The sequence below is a fragment of the Triticum aestivum genome, chromosome 6A, assembly GCF_018294505.1.
Source record: "Triticum aestivum cultivar Chinese Spring chromosome 6A, IWGSC CS RefSeq v2.1, whole genome shotgun sequence".
Classification (NCBI taxonomy): Eukaryota; Viridiplantae; Streptophyta; class Magnoliopsida; order Poales; family Poaceae; genus Triticum; species Triticum aestivum.
In genome coordinates, this window is record NC_057809.1 from 524,931,266 (window position 1) to 524,952,363 (window position 21,098).

At 45.0% G+C, this 21,098-nt stretch overlaps 2 protein-coding genes across 2 annotated transcripts; one reads left to right on the top strand and one right to left on the bottom strand.

Moving 5' to 3' along the window:
* The first annotated feature begins 12,146 nt into the window (after positions 1 to 12,146).
* On the top strand, positions 12,147 to 13,292 carry LOC123130908 (uncharacterized). Its single transcript, XM_044550698.1, has 3 exons — positions 12,147 to 12,404; positions 12,550 to 12,861; positions 13,012 to 13,292. The coding sequence occupies exons 2-3, from the start codon at positions 12,575 to 12,577 to the stop codon at positions 13,235 to 13,237; spliced, it is 513 nt and encodes a 170-aa protein (XP_044406633.1). The 5' UTR covers positions 12,147 to 12,404; positions 12,550 to 12,574; the 3' UTR covers positions 13,238 to 13,292.
* A 324-nt stretch (positions 13,293 to 13,616) lies between these two features.
* Positions 13,617 to 18,137, bottom strand: LOC123130909 (aluminum-activated malate transporter 6-like). Its single transcript, XM_044550699.1, has 5 exons — positions 17,688 to 18,137; positions 16,542 to 16,679; positions 15,731 to 16,003; positions 15,494 to 15,630; positions 13,617 to 15,403 (listed from the first exon to the last, which is right to left on the bottom strand). The coding sequence occupies exons 1-5, from the start codon at positions 18,028 to 18,030 to the stop codon at positions 14,186 to 14,188; spliced, it is 2,109 nt and encodes a 702-aa protein (XP_044406634.1). The 5' UTR covers positions 18,031 to 18,137; the 3' UTR covers positions 13,617 to 14,185.
* Between the last annotated feature and the right edge of the window lie 2,961 nt (positions 18,138 to 21,098).

Consider the following 21,098-nt stretch of genomic DNA (forward strand, 5'->3'; position numbering starts at 1 on the left):
CCTTTGAGCACACAATTAACTGAGGATTTTGTTGCCTGGCACAAGACTCGGACGTACTCCTTTTCAGTCAGGTCCACGTATTATACTGAGTGGGAACACCAATTTGGTGCAAGAATCAGAAGAGTTGAGGTTGGACCATCAAAGTCTAACCCAGTTTGGGAGATTCTCTGGAAGCTTCAAGTTCCTAGTAAAATAAATACCTTTGGTTGGAAGGCTTTACATGGGATGATATCGGGTATGTCAGTCCTTGCAAATCGTTGTATACCGGTATCTGGATAATGTCCTTCTTGTAAGGGGGGAGCTGAAGACTTGCGACACCTCATGTTTACATGTGTTTGAGCTAAAGAAGTGTGGAAAGCTTTGAGTCTTCAGGAAACGGTCACCCAAGCCATTGTTTCGGACCGATTTGGTGGTGTCGTGCTTGAGAATATCCTCAGAGATCAAAGGTGTAACTCAACCACACTGCAACATCTTGCCTTCCAAGAGTCTATCTTGGTTGGAGCTTGGTACATTAGGTGGCAGAGAAGGGAAGCTGTGAAGGGCGAAGGTGTGGCCATTTCTTCCGAAACAACACTCTCCATACATGCGATAACATCCAATTATGCTGGCTCAAGGAGTGCGACCAGTGTATCTGATGTTAAATGGTCTAAACCTGCTCAAAATCTTTATAAAGTGAACGTGGATGCATGCTTCATGGAAGATGGAAGCAGAGCCACAACGGCGGTTCTTCGAAACCACTGAGGTGAGGCTTTTACTGGGTTAACAACTCTCTTTACGCATGTGCTTGATGCCGCTACAACGGAAGCTTTGGTGTTGAAGAATGGTATGGAGCTAGCGGGCCAGTGGGAATGCTCAAATGTGATCTTTGAATCTGGTTGTATTGAGATTATCCTAGCATGTAAGAGGGAAGTTGATAATCCTGAGTCCTTATTCTACTACTCTGAATGAGTGTTTTCATTTAGCTCAAAGTATTGGTTCAGTCTTGTACTCTCACTTTCCAAGGGAAGGGAACAAAATGACACACAAGCTTGCTAGGAGTTCCTATGATTCTAGTTCTATAATTTCTTGGGAGGACGATCCTCCGCAGATTATTCTAGCTGAACTTGTTAGTAATGTAACAATTATTTGATTTAAATAAAGTATGACACAAGTTAAAAAAACTCTCATTTTGATAAATAAAAACAATAAACTATTTTTTCTAAAAGGAAAATCCGGTCGATTATTTGGGTAAGGTCTAACCTCCTACAGTTGGACCAAAAAGTCAAAAAAGCATTAGCACATGCTTAGGGAAATAAATCGAGCCCGTTCAAGAATGTATCTGGTGCGCTGGTGCTTGTGATGCTAGCGGTGCACCGGACGCATTAGCGCATTTTAAAATGTTTCAAAAAATTAAAAAAATTCTAACACATTAGCATACTATCAATATATATTTTCACAAAATTTTGTATGAAAATTCAAAACATTGCTCAAGATATAAAAATGGCAAATTTGACATCAGTGTGATAATGAGCCAAATCTAAAGCCTCACTTGTGTTATATACTATTCAATGTCGAATTTGTCATTTTTATATCTCAAGCTATGCTTCGAATTTTGATACGAAATTTTATGACAACATACATTAATATTATGGTGGTGTGCTAGATTTTTTTTTTCATTTTTTTGAAATATTTTAAAAAGTTCTAAAAAAGTTTGATGCACTGGTAGCACCAAATGGTCCGGTGCATTTCTCCTCCCTGGTCTACGTATTCACTAGCCCAACTGATCCAAGAACCAACGTTGCCCATCTCAGCCTCTAAACCGAGTCAAGAACACAAAAAGAGTTAGGGTTTCTACCTCTTGCCGGCGCCGCCGCAGATCCGCTCCTCTCCGGTGGCCATAGGGCCATGGGGGCGCGGTGGATCTCGGCAAGGGCTGGCAGGAGGGCTCCATTTTTAGTCGTTTCTTTCAATTTTGCTAGGGTTTGTGTCCTGTTCAGGAAGACGAGACGACGACGACTTTATGAAGATGAAATAAAGGTCTCCCCGCCTAGACCCCGTTCCGGCGGTGTGTCTAGCACTGTTGGTGGGCATGTGGAGGTGTGTCTCCGGCGGATCTATCTTTGGTGGATTTGCTCGGTCTCGTCGTTGTTCGTCTACGTTCGTGTGTCTTCGAGTTGGATCCTTCTGATCTATATTATTCTTCATCTGCGGCGGTTGCTGTTCTGGTGCGCTGGTCCTACGTGGCCTTAGCACGACGACTTCCTGACTGTCTACTACAACAAGTTGTGCCCGACTCCGGCGATGGAGGGGCAATGATGGCGGCGCGCCTTCGGTTCGCTTCAGTGCTTGTAGTTTTCGCTGTGTGGTCTACGGATCCGGATGTAATTATTTTCATTATTTCTGGTATTCGTTGTACTGCCATGATTGAAGATAAGTAGATTGAAAATTTTCTTAAAAAAACCAGAGAGGAAAAAAAGAGTAAAGCAAGAGAGAGAAAACAAGACGACAAGTGAGAGAGAGAAAACGCAAGCGCGAGGCGGGCATAAAACGCCGCGCGAGACGAGTGGGCCCTGTATGTATCCCGCCGCTCTCGATATAAGATGTGGAGAAAAGCAATTCTCCCATGTATGGAAGGTCCCGTGCATGGCCCAACCGTTGGATTTAAATGGAGACTTTGGAATAGTTGTATTTCATCCATTAATGAACCCACCCTTTCCCATGCAGCACACTACACCCATGCTTTTTCATGTGATTCCAAAGTTTAAAATCATTTTATCTTATGAACCAAAATCCCGATTTCACCTTTGTTTGCATATTTATGTTCCTGGTGACGAGGACTTTTAAACAAGATCACTATTCAATATATTTTTCATAATTTTTGAAACATGAATAAACCTTACGAAAGATGGTGAAATTCCATGAAACATGCATGGTGTAAAATTCTATGATATAGTCTGCGGAACTCATTTCATGTCAATTTGTTTCTATTAAGAACATCGTATACAGTTTTGTAATTTGATGGGCTTTATATTCTATAGTTTCACCAAGTTAAAAATTTCTTTAAAAAAATTATGAAAATATATCTGTAATGCCCGTGTTTATTAGAAATAATAAGGTTTTGGTATTTGATAATTAACAGAAATTATCACACGCTAGAGTAATAATTATCAGCGTAATTAGATAAAATCAATCATTGGCAATCATTGGTTAGTACTAACTAAGAGTAGTCAACTAAATTCCTTAATGTGGAAGGATATGCATTAGAGGAACATGGTGGTAGAGCCTTCGGGTAGGAGGGCCACGTGTGGGTGTGGTACAAGATATTTTGCACCTCAAGCTTGCACTTATCTGTAGCATTTAATGCTCTATTGAGTCAGCTAGGCACGTGTTATGTAAAAGTACAAGCAGCTGTAAAATCTAGGGACACCGAGGCTGTTGATATTTTTGAGTTACAGTGATCCAGCTCCATCCCCTACACCCTACCATGCCTATAAATAGAGGAGCAAGAGCACGCTGTAGTACTCATCCCAGCATACAAACCAGTTCACTAGCTAGCTTTGCATGGAGTAGAATCACTGATCGGCAAGAGCCCTCGGAGGAAGCAGCGAGTCAGCGAGTCAGGCAAGCATGCGTTCCATCTAGCCTTTCTAGCTGTCCTATTCCTTGTTTTGTCTCACTGTTCATGCCATGCTCTATAGCCAGTAGTACTTCTGAAGCTCTATAATGTGCACTGTTCGTGTGATTTGATCCCTGTACATCTCTTGAAGCTAGCATGCATACCACAGTACTACTTTTTGGTTTATGATCACGGTGGAGAAATCCTTGGTACATGCATGTGAGCACATAGATTAATGGCTCATGCATGGATGGTTGTTTCTGTGGAAAGCCTAGAGATATTTATCTTGGTCTTGCATGTATTTCCTTTTGCTAATCCTTGTCTAGTAAATTTTATAAAAATCTGGTGTCACGACGGCAAATGTATTGTACCGGTCACAGTTCAGGTATGGGACTGTCTGAGTTCTCCGCTAAGAACGACACTCGTTCGGAAGCGTGTCGATGATGGATCCGTAGGAGCGATCGACACTAGTAAGTCGAGTGGTTGGTTCTTGGGGGAATATAGAGCTCTGCTCTACTAGCGCCTGTGTGGTTCTAGTCGAGACTGTCGACGTCGGAGTACCCCTCTTAAGAGCGTAAAAGTGTGAAATTTCACCCCTGTGACTCCCGGGTTGGGAAGCTTGCAGTCATATGTGATGCCAGTTATTTCCTTTCTTTTTTTAAATTAAATCCATTATCTTTCTCTGCCATCAAACTCTTTCTATACAACTAACCCCTTTGTTTTTGTCACTTTTGCCGTGAGAGGTTCCGTTTTACCCGTGTGCTTGCTGAGTATGAGATCATACTCATTCTTGCTATTGTTGTTGATTTTGCAGAAGTAGCAAATGATGGATGTGCTGATGAGAATGATGAACAGTAGGAGTAGCTCTACGGGTTGGGAATAAATAAAGAAGTTGCATGTATCATGACCTTTGTAATAGCTAGTAATGAATAAAGTTGGCTCTTGTGCATACTGGAATTTTTTTTTGTTTACTAGCCTAACATGCCTATAAACTTGAGATTTATAAGCATGTGGCGATTGTCACAGCTAAGACCCACTTGGGGCGTGACAATTTTATTGGCATCAGAGCCTTGGTTAAAAAAAGTATAAACACTAATGTGGGTTTAACTAAGGGGATAGTCTAGGTACGTAAAGCAGGAATTAACGATTAATTGAATGCTTATTTTCTGTGCTTAATTAGCATGTTTGATATGTAGTCTGTATTTATTTTTGAACTAACTGTGTGCTGAAAGCAGGGATGGATGAGTATACAATCTTCCATCTCAACTTTGTGAGCATATTAGAGGAGGTAGCTGAACATTTCCATTTGGAGCCGCCGGTAGTGTCGACAGTGAAGCGTTTTGAGGGCGATGGGTACCAAGGTGCAGTACATTTGCAGCTCACCTCAGATGATGATAATTCTTATAAGACCATCTATGGGTATGGTGAAGATGCTAAAGATGCTGGCAACCTTGCTGCACGGGAAGCACTCAAGTTTCTTCATTTTTCTGTTAACTTTGCTTTGGTGGACCTGCATATGTATGAGTACTGGGAGGTACTACTAACTCTAGTGCAGAAGGAGCAGCAACACCACATAGAGATGACACAACTAAACCAGTTTCATGAGGCTTGCCGGCAGCATGAGTTAGAGTATCTTGAGCAAGAACATGATGACTGTGTTTATGAGATCAAGCATGACCTCAACCTCCAGATAGAGGACAGGGATCGTTGGCTCGAAATAGAAGAACACAAGAGTAAGAAACTGAAGCTGGAGCGTGATCAGTTGGAGGAGTTGACCAACAAGCAGGAGAGTAAAATCATGGAGCTAATGACAGAGAACAGAAGCCTCCGTGAGAAGCTGGCGGAAAAGCTACAGGCGCATGAATAGGATGCGAACGGTGGCACTTAGAGATATGAAGCAACTGTTCCTAGCTTTTAAATAAATGGTTGTAGTAGTACTGTTTGTATATAACCTGCTAGGAACTGTTCTGGTAGTAGCCTTTTGGCTAGCTAGCACTAGCTTGTTGACAACTCTAGCAGTATGGGTGTCTATAGTAGAGTGGCTGGAGGGAGACGTGGATGGCAGCAACACATCTAGTAGACATGATGTGTAATTTTGATTGTACTACTGCTTTCCTCTTTAATAATCAGCTAGACCTGGTATATATGTATATGATGCATGCTCTAATGTTGACAGCTTTATTTATTTCTTCCTCTAGTATCATAGATGGCTAGTCACAATGGTGATTTCTCAGCATCACAGTCTGGTGATGGCCGGAATGCACTAGCAGCTGCAGCAGAGCAACCACTTCCAAATGAGTTGCTTATAAATATTTTGCAACGTCAAGAACAAACCCAAATGAAGCAGACTGAAATTCTGGAATATATAGTGCAACAGTCAACTAAAGGAAAGGAGTCGTTCGATGGAGACAAACAGGGCGCATTACGTGAGTTCCGTCGACTTAAGCCTCCTGTTTTCCAAGGTAGTGCAAACCCAATAGAGGCCGAGGACTGGCTAACAGAAATAGAGAAAAGTTTTGATGCCATGCATTGCCCTGATGAAAAGAAGGTTACATTAGCCACGTTTATGCTACAAGGTGGGGCATTTGATTGGTGGACAGTGCATAAAAAGAAGTATCCTGAGGGCTATCTATTCACATGGGGATCATTTAAGGAAGAGTTCTACAGAAAGTATTTTCCAGAGAGCGTACAAAGGAAAATGGAGCTATCATTTTTACAGTTAAAACAGGACCAGAAATCTGTCGTGGAATATGAAATAGAATTTTCTAGACTTGCTCGTTATGCCTCTGTTTATGTCCAAAATGATGAAGCTAAAGCTCGGTGTTTCGCTCAAGGACTTCGCCAACCAATCAAGTCTCGAGTGGAGGTGTTCGAGCTCAAATCTTTTCGAGATGTTGCTAACAAGGCATTAACTGTAGAACAAGCATATGTGGAAGAGCAAGCCGAAGTGGAGCAGCAGCGTAAGAGGATCAAGGTTGACCATGGAAATCAAGGGAATATACAGAAAGCGATGCAGCAGAATTGGCGTCCGAACAACCGCCCAGTAGCCCAGCCTAGACGTAATAACTGTGTTATTTGTCATGGGAATCACACAGCATTCCAGTGCGAGTATCGTCATGGGAAATGTTTTAGGTGCGGCAGAGAAGGACACATGATCAGTCAGTGTCACAGTTCACCGGATCAGAATATGTTAAAGTCCATTGCACCAAAGCCGTTGCCAGCACCGAAAGCTCCATTATACTTACCTGCACCCCCTACTAACTCAAGTGGACCCTCTCAACGCATGAATAGTTACTCTGGAAGCAGGAAACAGACAAATCCTCATGCAAAGGTGAATCACTTGACTCAGCATGATGCAGATGAGGACAACAACGTGATCACAGGTACACTTCAAGTATGCTCACACAACGCATTCACTTTATTTGATACCGGTGCTACACATTCATTTATATCCTCAAAATTTATCGATAGTCATGAATTAGAAAGTACCCCTTTAAGGAAAAGGATACATGTGGAATCTCCGATGACAGAAGTAATAGCCAAGAACATTTGTGTTGCATATCCTATAGTAATAAAAGGGCAAGAATTTTTGGTTGATTTAATAGTACTAGATATGCATGATTTTGATATTATACTGGGCATGGATTGGCTGGCTAAGAATCAAGCGAACATAGACTGTCAGAGAAAGCGAGTGATAATTCAGGTACCTGGTCAGCGTAAAATCATTTATCAAGCGAAGCATAAAACTTTTGACTGCTCATTTAGCATGAATTTAGAAGTGAAAGAAAAGGATATCAAAGAAATACCAGTCGTACGAAATTTTCCTGATGTTTTTCCAAGTGAATTACCTGGATTACCACCGGTCCGAGAAATTGAATTTAGTATAGACTTTACTCCGGGTACTGCTCCTATCTCAAAGAGTCCATACAGAATGTCACCTGCTGAACTAAAGGAGTTGAAGAGGCAGATTAAGGAGCTAGAAGAAAAACAATTCATTCGACCTAGCATGTCACCATGGGGCGCTCCGGTGTTGTTTGTGAAAAAGAAGGATGGGAGTTGGCGACTTTGTGTGGATTATCGGGAGCTAAACAAGTTAACTATTAAGAACCGATATCCATTACCAAGAATTGATGATTTGTTCGATCAATTATAAGGGTCTCGAGTATTTTCAAAGATCGATTTGCAGTCAGGATATCATCAGTTAAAAATAAAGGATGGAGATATTCCAAAAACAGCGTTCCGCACAAGATATGGACATTATGAGTATGTTGTTATGCCATTCGGATTAACAAATGCTCCTGCGGCCTTCATGGATTTGATGAACCGAGTGTTCAGACCATTTTTGGATCAGTTTGTAGTTGTATTTATTGATGATATTTTGATTTATTCAAAGACAGAAGAAGAGCATGCTCAACACCTAGAAATAGTTCTTCAGACATTAAGGAAGCATAAATTATATGCAAAACTGAAGAAATGTGATTTCTGGTTAAATAAGGTGACTTTTCTAGGACACATTATTTCAGGGGAAGGAATATCACCAGATCCAACAAAAATTCAGGCAATAGTAGATTGGAAGAGGCCAACCACCGTTACAGAAATAAGAAGTTTCTTGGGATTAGCAGGTTATTACAGAAGATTTATTGAAGGCTTTGCACAGCTAGCAGCACCTTTGACACAGCTCACTCGCAAAGGGACAAAGTTTATTTGGGATGAAAAATGTGAAGAAAACTTCCAAGAATTAAAGCGACGATTGGTGACGGCCCCTGTTTTAGCAGTGCCAATCAGTGGAATTGGATTTACTATATTCTGTGATGCTTCAAAAATAGGCTTGGGTTGTGTGCTTATGCAAAACAATAAGGTAATTGCTTATGCTTCTCGACAGCTAAAGACACATGAGAAAAATTATCCGACTCATGATTTGGAATTGGGTGCTGTCATCTTTGCATTAAAAATATGGAGGCATTATTTGTATGGAGAACGCTGTGAAATTTATACAGATCATAAGAGCCTGAAATACATATTCACCCAGAAGGAATTAAACATGCGACAACGAAGGTGGTTAGAGTTACTTAAGGATTATGATATCAACATAAATTACCATCCAGGTAAAGCTAACGTTGTGGCTGATGCACTTAGTAGAAAGAATGTTTGCAACATGGCATGTCTAATTACTACACAAAGAGACATTTTGAGGGACATGGAGAAATTGGGTATAGAAGTATATGTACGTGATTCAACTAGCACTGTTATGGCATTACAAGTCAAGCCTGATCTGCAAGACAAAATCCGGATGAAACAAATGGATGATCCATTTCTTTTGAACCTCCGAAAGGGGATAGAACAAGGAAAGCCATCGGAGTTTCATATAAGAAGTGATGGGTCTGTATGGCTGAGAAACCGCATATGTGTCCCTGACCAGTCAGATTTAAAGTTGGAAATTATGCAAGAGGCACACTCCACACCATACACCGTACACCAAGGAAGCACAAAGATGTATCATGACATTAAAGGAAATTTTTGGTGTCCCAATATGAAGAGAGAAATAGCAAAATTTGTTTTAGAATGTCCAATATGTCAACGGGTAAAGGTAGACCATCAAAAACCAGCCGGTCTTCTACAACCTTTAAAAATCCCGACTTGGAAATGGGAAGAAATTAGTATGGATTTTGTCACGGGACTACCTCGAACTTCTGCAGGATACGATGCTATATGGGTCATAGTAGATAGATTGACCAAAGTGGCACAATTTATCCCGGTAAAGAAAACATTTTCTCTTGAAAAATTAGCTAAGTTATACATCAAGGAGATAGTTGCTAATTATGGAGTTCCTGTTGACATTACATCTGATCGAGATCCGAGGTTTGTCTCAAGATTTTGGAAAAGTTTACATAAGGCATTGGGAAAAAGTTAAATTTTAGTACGGCATATCATCCTCAATCCGATGGACAGTCAGAACGAGTTATACAAATATTGGAGGATATGCTGCGAGCAAGTGTGTTAGACTTCAAGGAAAAATGGGATGAATCACTTCCTCTGGTAAAATTCGCATACAATAATAGTTATCAGTCAAGTATTAAAATGGCTCCTTATGAAGCATTATATGGCAAGAGGTGTCGCTCTCCAATCTGCTGGGAAGAAATAGGAGAAAGGAAATATCTAGGCCCAGATTTGGTTCAACAGGCCGAGGAGAAATTACAAATTATTCGTGAGCACCTAAAGGCAGCACAAAGTCGACAAAAGACTCAAGCGGATAAAAAGCGCAGAGAAGTTGAGTTTAAGGCAGGAGACTTTGTCTATCTGAAAGTTTCTCCAAAGAAAGGGACGAGACGTTTTGGCCTACGTGGAAAATTAAGTCCAAGATATGTCGGGCCATTTCAAATCATTAATAAAGTTGGAGCTGTCGCTTACCGTCTGGAATTACCCCCAAATTTATCCGGGATACACAATGTGTTCCATGTATCCACTTTAAAGAAGTGAAGATTTTGGATGTGAAAGATAGGGTAATGAGAAAAAGGACCATACGGTTTGTAAAGTCCAGTGGAGCAACCATACAGAAGAGGAGGCGACATGGGAAAAAGAAGATGATCTACGCACATGTTTTCCGCATCTCCAGTTTACGGGTAATTAAATTTCGAGGATGAAATTTTTATAAGTAGGGGAGGATGTAATGCCCGTGTTTATTAGAAATAATAAGGTTTTGGTATTTGATAATTAACAGAAATTAGCACACGTTAGAGTAATAATTATCAGCGTAATTAGATAAAATCAATCATTGGCAATCATTGGTTAGTACTAACTAAGAGTAGTCAACTAAATTCCTTAATGTGGAAGGATATGCATTAGAGGAACATGGTGGTAGAGCCTTCGGGTAGGAGGGCCACGTGTGGGTGTGGTACAAGATATTTTGCACCTCAAGCTTGCACTTATCTGTAGCATTTAATGCTCTATTGAGTCAGCTAGGCACGTGTTATGTAAAAGTACAAGCAGCTGTAAAATCTAGGGACACCGAGGCTGTTGATATTTTTGAGTTACAGTGATCCAGCTCCATCCCCTACACCCTACCATGCCTATAAATAGAGGAGCAAGAGCACGCTGTAGTACTCATCCCAGCATACAAAACAAGTTCACTAGCTAGCTTTGCATGGAGTAGAATCACTGATCGGCAAGAGCCCTCGGAGGAAGCAGCGAGTCAGCGACTCAGACAAGCATGCGTTCCATCTAGCCTTTCTAGCTGTCCTATTCCTTGTTTTGTCTCACTGTTCATGCCATGCTCTATAGCCAGTAGTACTTCTGAAGCTCTATAATGTGCACTGTTCGTGTGATTTGATCCCTGTACATCTCTTGAAGCTAGCATGCATACCACAGTGCTACTTTTTGGTTTATGATCACGGTCGAGAAATCCTTGGTATATGCATGTGAGCACATAGATTAATGGCTCATGCATGGATGGTTGTTTCTGTGGAAAGCCTAGAGATATTTATCTTGGTCTTGCATGTATTTCCTTTTGCTAATCCTTGTCTAGTAAATTTTATAAAAATCTGGTGTCACGACGGCAAATGTATTGTACCGGTCACAGTTCAGGTATGGGACTGTCTGAGTTCTCTGCTAAGAACGACACTCGTTCGGAAGCGTGTCGATGATGCATCCGTAGGAGCGATCGACACTAGTAAGTCGAGTGGTTGGTTCTTGGGGGAATATAGAGCTCTGCTCTACTAGCGCCTGTGTGGTTCTAGTCGAGACTGTCGACGTCGGAGTACCCCTCTTAAGAGCGTAAAAGTGTGAAATTTCACCCCTGTGACTCCCGGGTTGGGAAGCTTGTAGTCATATGTGATGCCAGTTATTTCCTTTCTTTTTTTAAATTAAATCCATTATCTTTCTCTGCCATCAAACTCTTTCTATACAACTAACCCCTTTGTTTTTGTCACTTTTGCCGTGAGAGGTTCCGTTTTTACCCGTGTGCTTGCTGAGTATGAGATCATACTCATTCTTGCTATTGTTGTTGATTTTGCAGAAGTAGCAAATGATGGATGTGCTGATGAGAATGATGAACAGTAGGAGTAGCTCTACGGGTTGGGAATAAATAAAGAAGTTGCATGTATCATGACCTTTGTAATAGCTAGTAATGAATAAAGTTGGCTCTTGTGCATATTGGAATTTTTTTTGTTTACTAGCCTAACTTGCCTATAAACTTGAGATTTATAAGCATGTGGCGATTGTCACAGCTAAGACCCACTTGAGGCGTGACAATATCCATGATTGATCTTGTTTAAAAGATCTCCTTTTCAGGACCCCAAATATGCAAACAAACCAGAAATAAAAAATTTCATTCAAAAGCTACATGGTTTTAAAATTTCAGGCTCTGACTTAAAATGCATGAGTAAATATGAGAAGGGGAAGAATCAGATAAGGTCATAGGGTGGAGTAACTACAAGTTATAGCCTCATAGATAGTACGGTGGGACACTAGCATGCACGGGACATCCCGTGCATGGTAGAAAAACCATTCTCGAGAGCTCTCTGCGTGTTCAATCCGCGCGCACTCCATAGTCCATACCCAGCCCAATCACCAGTGACGGATGCCTCCGGCGAGACCGCCGAGAAGCGCTCCGGCCCGGCGGACGACTCCGTCGGCGAGGCCGCCCACACGCTTTCTGGCAAGAAGCGCTCCCGCCCGGCGGACGACTCCGTCGGCGAGGCCGCCCACAAGCTTTCCAGCCCGCCGGAGCATCCGCGCGTGACGCGGCTTCGTCATCGGCGCCTCATCGCGTTCCTCTGGGACCAAGGCTTCCGCGACTCCTACAACGAGTACGGTACGCGCGCCTCTGTTCAAACTTGAAATTTCCTTCCTTCTAATCTAAGCGCAATGAAAAGCAGTTCAAAATTCAAATCAAGAACATATCAATGGCTCCCCAGCTAGCTTCTTTCCTAACGCTCGCTTGGCTCCATCCAATTCAGGTTGACGAACAAGACGCGCGCGCACATGAGCATGCGGCACCTGGGCGGCCTGGTCCAGCGGGGCCTGTGGCTGGACGCCGTCGAATACCTGGACAGGTACCTGCCGCCGCCCGCCAGTCCCATGAGCTTCCGCGCCCAGGTCCTCCGTCAATTCCTCCTGATGCACCACCGCTTCGCCAGCGCCGTCGACGGCATCGTTGCCAAGGCCGTGCCCAGGAACTACCTCCAACTTGACAACGGCAGGGCCATCAGCCACGCCGATCTGAGGCTCCGCTCCATCTCCTTGTCCACACTCGCCGTCGACGAAGTCAGGTACTACGTACGTACCATGTAATTTCTGCATCCGCGCGCGGCCAAGATAGATTAGATTAACACCTCTGCCTTTCCATTCCATTACAAAAGAAGATAGATTAATTCATTCGTGCGGACTCACTCATAAACGTAAGTACGAACGGGACGCAGGGCCAACATGGACTGGGAGACAGTGCGGCGCAAGGCATCGCTTGCCGTCTCCAGGTTGGCTGGTTCTACTCCAGAGCTGCGAGGCTGCATCGCGCTGCCGGCCACCAGCAACAAGCTGCACCACGTATGTTCAACGAGACTGCAATTAGGGGCGGGAAAAGGGTTGTCAGCCAGTTGTATGTTCACATTTGAAAACAAAATCATATTTTTTTTCATTTACATTTAAAAAAATCACGAATATTTTCTTAAAATTATGAACTTTTTTAAAGGTCATGTTTTTTTCCCAAATTCCTGTTTTATTGTTTTTAAAAAATTAATGAACTTTTTCCAAATTTGTCAACATTTTTTCACGAACATATTTTTGTATTCGATGACTTCTAAATTCGTGAAAACATTCAAATTTCCCACTCCTTTCTAATCCACGGACTTTTAAAATTTGCAAATAATTTTTTATTTCACCAAATAGTTTATAGAAAAAACAGAAAAAAAAGCCACAACATTTCTCGCGAGCTCTACATCGAGATGCCTCATACTTTCGCCAAGGAGATCCACTGTTTTACCAAATTATTCGTGCGTTCATTCATCAAGCCACGTGCAATGGTTCAAACATGTCAAACTACAAGCTGTAGCCCGAAGCCCAGATCCACCCGTGAACAACTTGTTTTTCTGTCTATCTTTTTTTTTTTCCTGTTTTGTGCAACAACAATAGAGCCCACCCAATAACAAAAACAACCAAGACTAAAAAGCCTAGACCCAACTTAGACAAAGCCTTATTTATCTACTGATGTACGATGATGTTATAAGTAGATGTGAGGTATTATCTCACATCTAGATGTGACATAGTGTTATAACAACGGCGATAGTCTAAAACCGCTAAATTGTACAAAGACGACGTTGTTTAGTGAGACCCTGCTAAATGCAGTATAGTCCGCTATTCAAAAACATTGGTATATTACAGAGTATCCCTCTCACCCTGTTTCACTTTACTGCATGAGAGAGCATTTTACATTCTCCGATTTTCACATTTGTATTTACATGTATACCTTGTACAGTATATATCAGACCTTCTACATGCTTCTTTGGTACACTCAATTAGTCTGGCTAATTGAACAACATCGGGCTATCCATTTACCACCGGTCAATTGTTTTATAGTCTCTTCTCTTGCCGTCCACATCATCTCTTCAGCCTGAAAAACTTTGTCATTCTGCCAAAAACACCAGTCTCCTCCTCCCTTGTTAACACGGATGGCTCCTCCACGGGATCCTTGAAGGCGGCCTTGTCGCTGAGCTCCTCGACGGCGTTGACGAGGTTCCCGAGCCGCGCCACGAACTCGATGAGGAGCGACGCGAAGGTGCCCAGAGACAGCGCGCTCGCGCTCTCGTACGTCCTCGCCTCCGCGGCGTCGACCGGCTGGCCCGGGTGGAACGGCGGCACCCGGTGGTGCCAGGACCCCTGGGGCTTGAGCGCCAGGCCGTCCGCCAGCGACATGGCCGCCCACGACGCCGCCGAGTCGAACCGGGCGAGCGACGTGCTCGACTCCGACTTGTGCACGTTGCCGAGGGCCGCGGCCCGGGCGACGGTCGTGGTGGACTCCGACTTGTGCAGTGGAGGGATGCTGACGCTGGTGGTCCGGGCGAGGGTCGTGTTCGACTCCGACTTGTGCAGTGGAGGGATGCTGACGCCGGCGGCCCGGGCGAGGGTCGTGTTCGACTCCGACTTATGCAGTGGAGGGACGCTGACGCTGGCGGTCCGGGCGAGGGTCGTGCTCGACTCCGACTTGTGCAGTGGAGGGATGCTGACGCTGGCGGCCCGGGCGAGGGTCGTGTTCGACTCCGACTTGTGCAGTGGAGGGACGTTGACGCCGGCGGCCCGGGCGACAGTCGTGTTCGACTCCGACTTGTGCATTGGAGGGATGTTGATGACGACGGCCTGCTCCGGCGGCGGCGGTGGCGCCTCATTTTCCCTGGAGGCTCCGGCTCCTGCCTCGTGCCGGCTGCAGGTGGTGGTGGAGGCGGCGGTGTCCTCCCTCTCCCCCCAACGATCCGTGTTGACGAGGAGGTAGGACCGCTGGTCGATCTTCTTCTGCAACTCCTCAGCGGCGTGGAGGACCTCGGAGAGGATGTTGGGCGAGCTCAGCCTGGTCATGGTCTTCACCCGGTGCCCGAGCTCCCGCAGCACCTTGGCCGCCTCATCGCCCACCCTGTGGAGCTCGGCGCTGAACACCTGCCTGTTCTCCGGCGCCGACTGGATCTCCGACAGTATGCACCCGTGCAGCGCCATGACGGCGAAGGAGCAGTGCCTCAGCGCGCCGCCAACCTTGGTGTAGCTCTGCCAGGGGTACTTCATCATCTTGTATGGTCCGTGCGGTGGCTCCCATATGGCAAACCCCAGCTGCCAACACAGTATCACAAGTCACAACCATGTTAGAAACACGCACCAAAAACCTAGATTGAATGAAGCTTGAGCAAGAAGAAGACAGACCAGTGCTTCCTCTTGTGTCTGTGCCTCGACAGCCGCCCTGTACCCACTGTACAGAGGATCATCGGAAGCTTGGTACGTGAGAATCTTGGAAGGAACCCTTTGGTACTCCATGCATGTCAGGTATCCATCGACGCACCCTGCAACAACCAGCAACCAAAGCGGTTTTCGAGATCTTAGAAGCAGACCAGGTGGTGCAGAAGCAGTTGCCCACCAGCACCAGGTGGTCAATGCTCATACCTTCTAAGGATTCAGCGACTCTGGCGAAGTTCCTGGCCACCAGGTGGTGCAGGTCCTCTCCCGCCCAGATCGGGTATATGCCTATGTTCACCGCCAGGCTGACGGCGGCGCCGATGACGATGAGCAAGAACCTGCTCAGGGCCGTGCCGCCGACGAACTCCCCCGTGTTGTACCCGGACACCGTCACGTAGCAGAAGGTGAGCAGGAAGACGCGGAGCCCGTACTCGTACAGCTTCATCTTGGGGTGCACCTTTATCAAGGTTGTAGCGAATCCTGCAGGCAATCATATTATCATCAGTTATGAGAGATACGTTGGAACTTCACTAGTGGTAGGAGTACCAGTGCATGATGATTTGATACTCAAGCTTGTTTTGGTAGGGGGAAATATCAGGTGGTACTACCACACACATGCTCCCAGTTGAAGATGTCAAATTTAGATGTCCCATGTGTCTACAACCTTAAAAATTCAGAACCAAATTCGAAAAACACATGGAGAGATAAAAAGGACAAATCCAGTTGTGAATAGTGTGGTTTTGACACTATTCATCCTTTTGTCTGTATTTTATTGACACTATTCATGTTGGATTTCTGTTTCGAAAAAAATATTCATGTTGGATTTTTTGTCCTTTTGTTTTTCTTTGTGTATTTCAGTTTTGATCTAAATTTTTTAGGAGTTGTAGACACATGTGTTGTGAACATTCGCAAAAAAAAACCCGAGCATTTTGAAACACGCAAATTTGAAAATTTCAAACTGGGAGTATAGGAGCATTTGAGTGGTGGTATCAGCTGATATTCACCTGGGAGTACTCACCAACGGCGAAGGTGGTGATGATGAGAAACACTATGTCCTGGTCGCCCATGTGCCTAGCCGATTCAGCAACTGCTAGAGCAAGCCCGCCTGCCGTCAGAGTCCCCAATCCCCTGTTAAGGCCTTTGCTCAAGGTTGCACCTGTGTGGAGAAGAAAATAAATAAATCAACCACTGAATATGTGTACATTGTAACGATGAGCACCAGGTAAATATGATCATAGCACATTTCTTTCTTGCCGTTTCATACTGCCTAAAAAAGAAGTTTCTTACTAGCGCTGGATGGCGAGTACCAGGTGGGTACGCGACCGCGTGATGCCATCGAAGATGCAAATGCTACGATGGTTCGAAACATCACCATTACCCTTTTAACATTGCTGACATTGGAAAATAATGGTATTGGCTAGGGGTAAGTCGACTGAAAATTCTATTTGGGTCCGTCGATCTGTTTCAGCCGTTTGATGCAAAACAAATGGTTCAGATTGCTTCTTCAACCTCCAGTTCCCACCTTCTTCTTCTTCCCCAACATCCCAACCACTGAACGTACCACCAGCCGGACCGCTAGCCACCACCGTCTGCAGCCGGCAGTGCTCCCGCACCAACCTTGCCGCCCCACCTTCCCCTAAACCTCCTCCCACGGCCATGCTACCGCCACCCACAACCATCCCTGTAACTCCGACGATGACTAGTTTTTTCTGGCGAACCCGCATCACCCTTAACACCCTTAAGATAGATATAATGGGGTAGCCTGCCATCTTAAAATAGATAGTAGGGTTGTCTACCACCCTAAGATAGACCCAGGGGCTTCTGCAGAGCCAACAACTGCTTCTTCCCTCCGAAATCGAGTGATCCCCAGAATGCGTTTTCAGGCGACTAAGCTAAACTGGAAAATAATACCCTAACTTCACCATCTTAGCGATCGCATTGCATTACCCTAGTACTATTTGCATGCTGGTGCATTGCTGATTTCTTTTGTGTCAAAAGTAAAGCTTTCTACTCCAAGAGAAAATATTGATCAACAAATAGACGAGGAGGCGGTGCATTAGGGCATAGCAAGACAATCGGACGTGTTTAGCTCAAGGGTCGCAGAAAAGAACCTTGATAGATTCATCGCGATCGGAAAGAGGAAAATAAAAGAAGAGACGCTGACCGATGCTGAACTCGAAGACGACGACGACGGTGAGGATGGCCCAGACGGAGTGGCTGACAATGTCGCTGGGCTCGCGGAGGAAGACGAGCAGCGTGATGAGCGCGAGCGCCGTGGCCACCTTGGCCGCGTACACGGGCTTCCTGGGGTCATTGCGCGAGAACGTCCACAGCTCCCTGCCGGCCGCGCACACCGCCCCCGCCGCCCGCCGAAGGGGCCCATCGCCCCGCGCGTCGTAGTGGCCGTCGCTCCAGTAGGACGACAGCAGCGGCTCCGCGAGCCCCCGCTGGTCCAGCGCCGCGCGCAGCGTGCGCTGCTCCGGCGGCAGAAGCGGCTGCGTCGCCATCGTCGGCGAGGAGGCGGCGATCCGTCCTGGCCTCGGCGTGAGGACCCTCCTTGCGACAGCGGCGCGCGCGTACGTAGGACGCCGCGGGAGCCCGGGGCTCCGCCATGGTCGGAGCTATTTATTGCTTTTGTTGTACCGGGTTTCCTTCCTGACTTGTGTGGCTCGGCCGGAGTCCCGCCCTGGACTCTTGGTTGGGTTGGTTTTGCTCCCGCGTGCGCGCAACCGTATGGGTCTCGTCTCTCCGGTTGACTCGCTCGCCACCCGTCCCGTCCCGTCCCGTACCTAACCGGCTAACCGTATGCGTTGGGGCGTGGTGGTAAGCCTGTTCATTAAGGTCATGTACAATGTACAATGGTAGCATATAGATATATATGCCTCATTACAAAAAATAATTTGAAGCATATGTGTTGATTTTTTCTTCACAATGCAAGCTATTATTAGTGGACCTCATCAAAGAATAAAAAGTGACTCTTACTACACATGCATCCTTCCTCTTCATTTCAACTTTTTTAACTTTATGCACTGGACTACACTTTTTGTTTCTAAGCATCCGTCTCCTGAAGAGGATCCCGCTTCCTCATCCGAACCTACTTTTTCTGTTATCCGATCCTACATGACATGTGAGGCATCACCCTGAGGCTATGCATTGGCCATGCCCCAACCCGACCCGGAGGCCCGAACCTGAAACCCGACATTCGGGCCGGGCTTGAGCTCCAATTTCTCGCCCGAAGCCTGGCCCAAAAGTCTGAAATAAGCCCGAAATGACGAGTGGGGTGTTTCGGTGCCCAGGCTCATCTGCACCTGGTTAGAAAAAAATCGTAAAAAATTTATTTTTTTTTAAAAAAAATCTAATTTTTGTGTGTGGGAGAAAATTTGATGCGTGAGACCCGCTCCAAATTTCAAGTCATTTCGACATCTGAGCAGCTCTCAGCAAAAAAGACAAATTGAGTCAAAACAATACATGAACAGTAAACATTTTTACAGACCTCCAATTTATCTTTTTTGCTGAGAGCTTCTCATATATCCAATTGAAATTTGGAGCGGGTCTCACGCAACAAATTGTCTACCACACACACAAAAAAGATTTTTTTGAATTTTTCTAGTATTAGTTTTGAAATTGTTTTTGTCAGCACGGGTGCAGATGAGCTCGGGTGCAAAGATGGATTTTCACGAAATGGCTATATATATTATGTCTATTCGAAATATAGGTATAATATGATGGATTATAGATGGGCTTAGGCCCATATAAAACCATAATCCCTGGTTAATCTCTAAGGCCCATGTGTGTGCACGGCAAGTGGTGGGAAGTATGAGAAGTTTAGTACCATACCGCTACAGTAAGAAGAGTGAGACCTTTTTATAAGGGCTGCTCCATCACTTGTTATTGGGAACTTGGGAATAGGAGTTGTATACACGCGTTCCTCCTCCTCCGTCACCCGCCTCGCCACTACGCGCGCGCCACGGATTGCGGGAATGAGCCGAAGCTTATTTTTGCCGGTCAGTAATGGTTAATTAATCTTGAATTAATTAACTAGCTGTTTACGGAAGTGCCATTGTCCGAGACGTTGGACCGCGGACTCGGTCGCGGGCTTGAACCCAGGCCCATCTACCCGACAGCCTATATAAGAAGGCGCTAGCCAGTGAAGTGAACCCTAACTCAGTTCACTCACTCCCTCTCGCATAAACCTAGCCGTCATCTGTTGTTCCTCTCTCTGTGCTGCTTCCGGCGATCCCATCCCGACGACTGCGTGCACGGTTGGTCAGGAGAGCAGGTGCCTCCGGAACCCTGTCGTTCGAGATCCTACCCGGGAGAACGACAATAAGGTTTTTGAGGAGAGTCTCGACGCGACTGCTGCCGATCCGCCCCAGTCTCCGTCTGCCTCTGCTTCCACTACGTCCCCTGCATCGACTCCATGGCTGGCGACGAAGCCGCCAAGAAGAAGGCCTCGGCCGATGCCGAGGTTGCTGCTGCCGCCGCCGCGTTGGCCTGGCCAACCGGAGGGTATGACTCGTTCATCTCCTATTTGCTCGTTCATGTGCTAGCCGTATATATGTTATTCATAGATGTTTCAGTTCTATGTATTGTACGTGCTCACATGCTTAGGTATTGCTATAAGATGCATACCGTATTTGCCATGTTTACTGCTTACTCATGGATTAGATTAATCAAGAAAGTGCTAATATTTCTAACATAATAAACTAATATAATATCCCGAATATGATTAATTTAATTAAAAACGCCACTGTTCATGTGCTTCAGGCCGGGCTCGGGCATGGAATTTTTTCATCGGGCTTTGCCAAGCCCGGCCCAAACCTGAACCGTCCCAGGGAATGATCAGGTTTACGTGGTGGCATGCAAATGCGTTGTCTCTACAGTCTACGCTCACGTACTGACGTACATCGACGACGAAGCAGCAGGCAGGTGCTTCTCTTTACGTGGCGCGACGCCCGGTGGTGGCGTCTCGCCATGTCGAGACAGGCTGGAGGCGTCGTGCCAAGTTCAAGTACGTTTTCTTCCTGGTCCTATGTTATACCTCAGTGATAAGTGTCGTCATGTCCTTTACAACTAAAATTGTTATTCGAAAAGAGAAAACAACCCCCCCCCCCCACCCCCCCTCAAAAAAAACTGAAACTTGCAATCCTGAAAAACATATAAAACTAGCAAAAAAGCCCGTGCCATGAAACGAATGACAAATAACGTCTTCAAATCAAACCGTTGATAATATAATACCTAACATGATTATTGTGTCTCAAAAAATACCTGTCATGATTATTAATAATGTACAAATTATGTTAATATAAAATATCCATATTGTTCAACTAATAAATTTCAGATTTTATTGCGCTACCTCAACGTATGTGCTTTGCTACATAGCAAACATCTAGAAACGTGAGAGTGTGACAAAGGGCGAAGCTCCCATGTAAGCATTGGGGTCATTTGACCTCAATGAAATTAGATAATCCTTCATTATTTTAGTACTAATTACTGTCAATTTATAGAAGATGGCCTCATTATCATAGACATGACCTCACCAAACATTTTTTTAGCTTCGTTCCTGGCTGCCACG

Excerpts from the sequence above, each read along its gene's own strand:
- LOC123130909 (XM_044550699.1), bottom strand. The coding sequence starts at position 18,030 with ATGGCGACGCAGCCGCTTCTGCCGCCGGAGCAGCGCACGCTGCGCGCG. Across the intron at positions 15,631-15,730 it reads AGTCGCTGAATCCTTAGAAG|GGTGCGTCGATGGATACCTG; the intron begins GTATGAGCATTG and ends TGGTTGTTGCAG. Across the intron at positions 15,404-15,493 it reads AGACACAAGAGGAAGCACTG|CTGGGGTTTGCCATATGGGA; the intron begins GTCTGTCTTCTT and ends CTGTGTTGGCAG.
- LOC123130908 (XM_044550698.1), top strand. The coding sequence starts at position 12,575 with ATGAGCATGCGGCACCTGGGCGGCCTGGTCCAGCGGGGCCTGTGGCTG. Across the intron at positions 12,862-13,011 it reads CTCGCCGTCGACGAAGTCAG|GGCCAACATGGACTGGGAGA; the intron begins GTACTACGTACG and ends AACGGGACGCAG.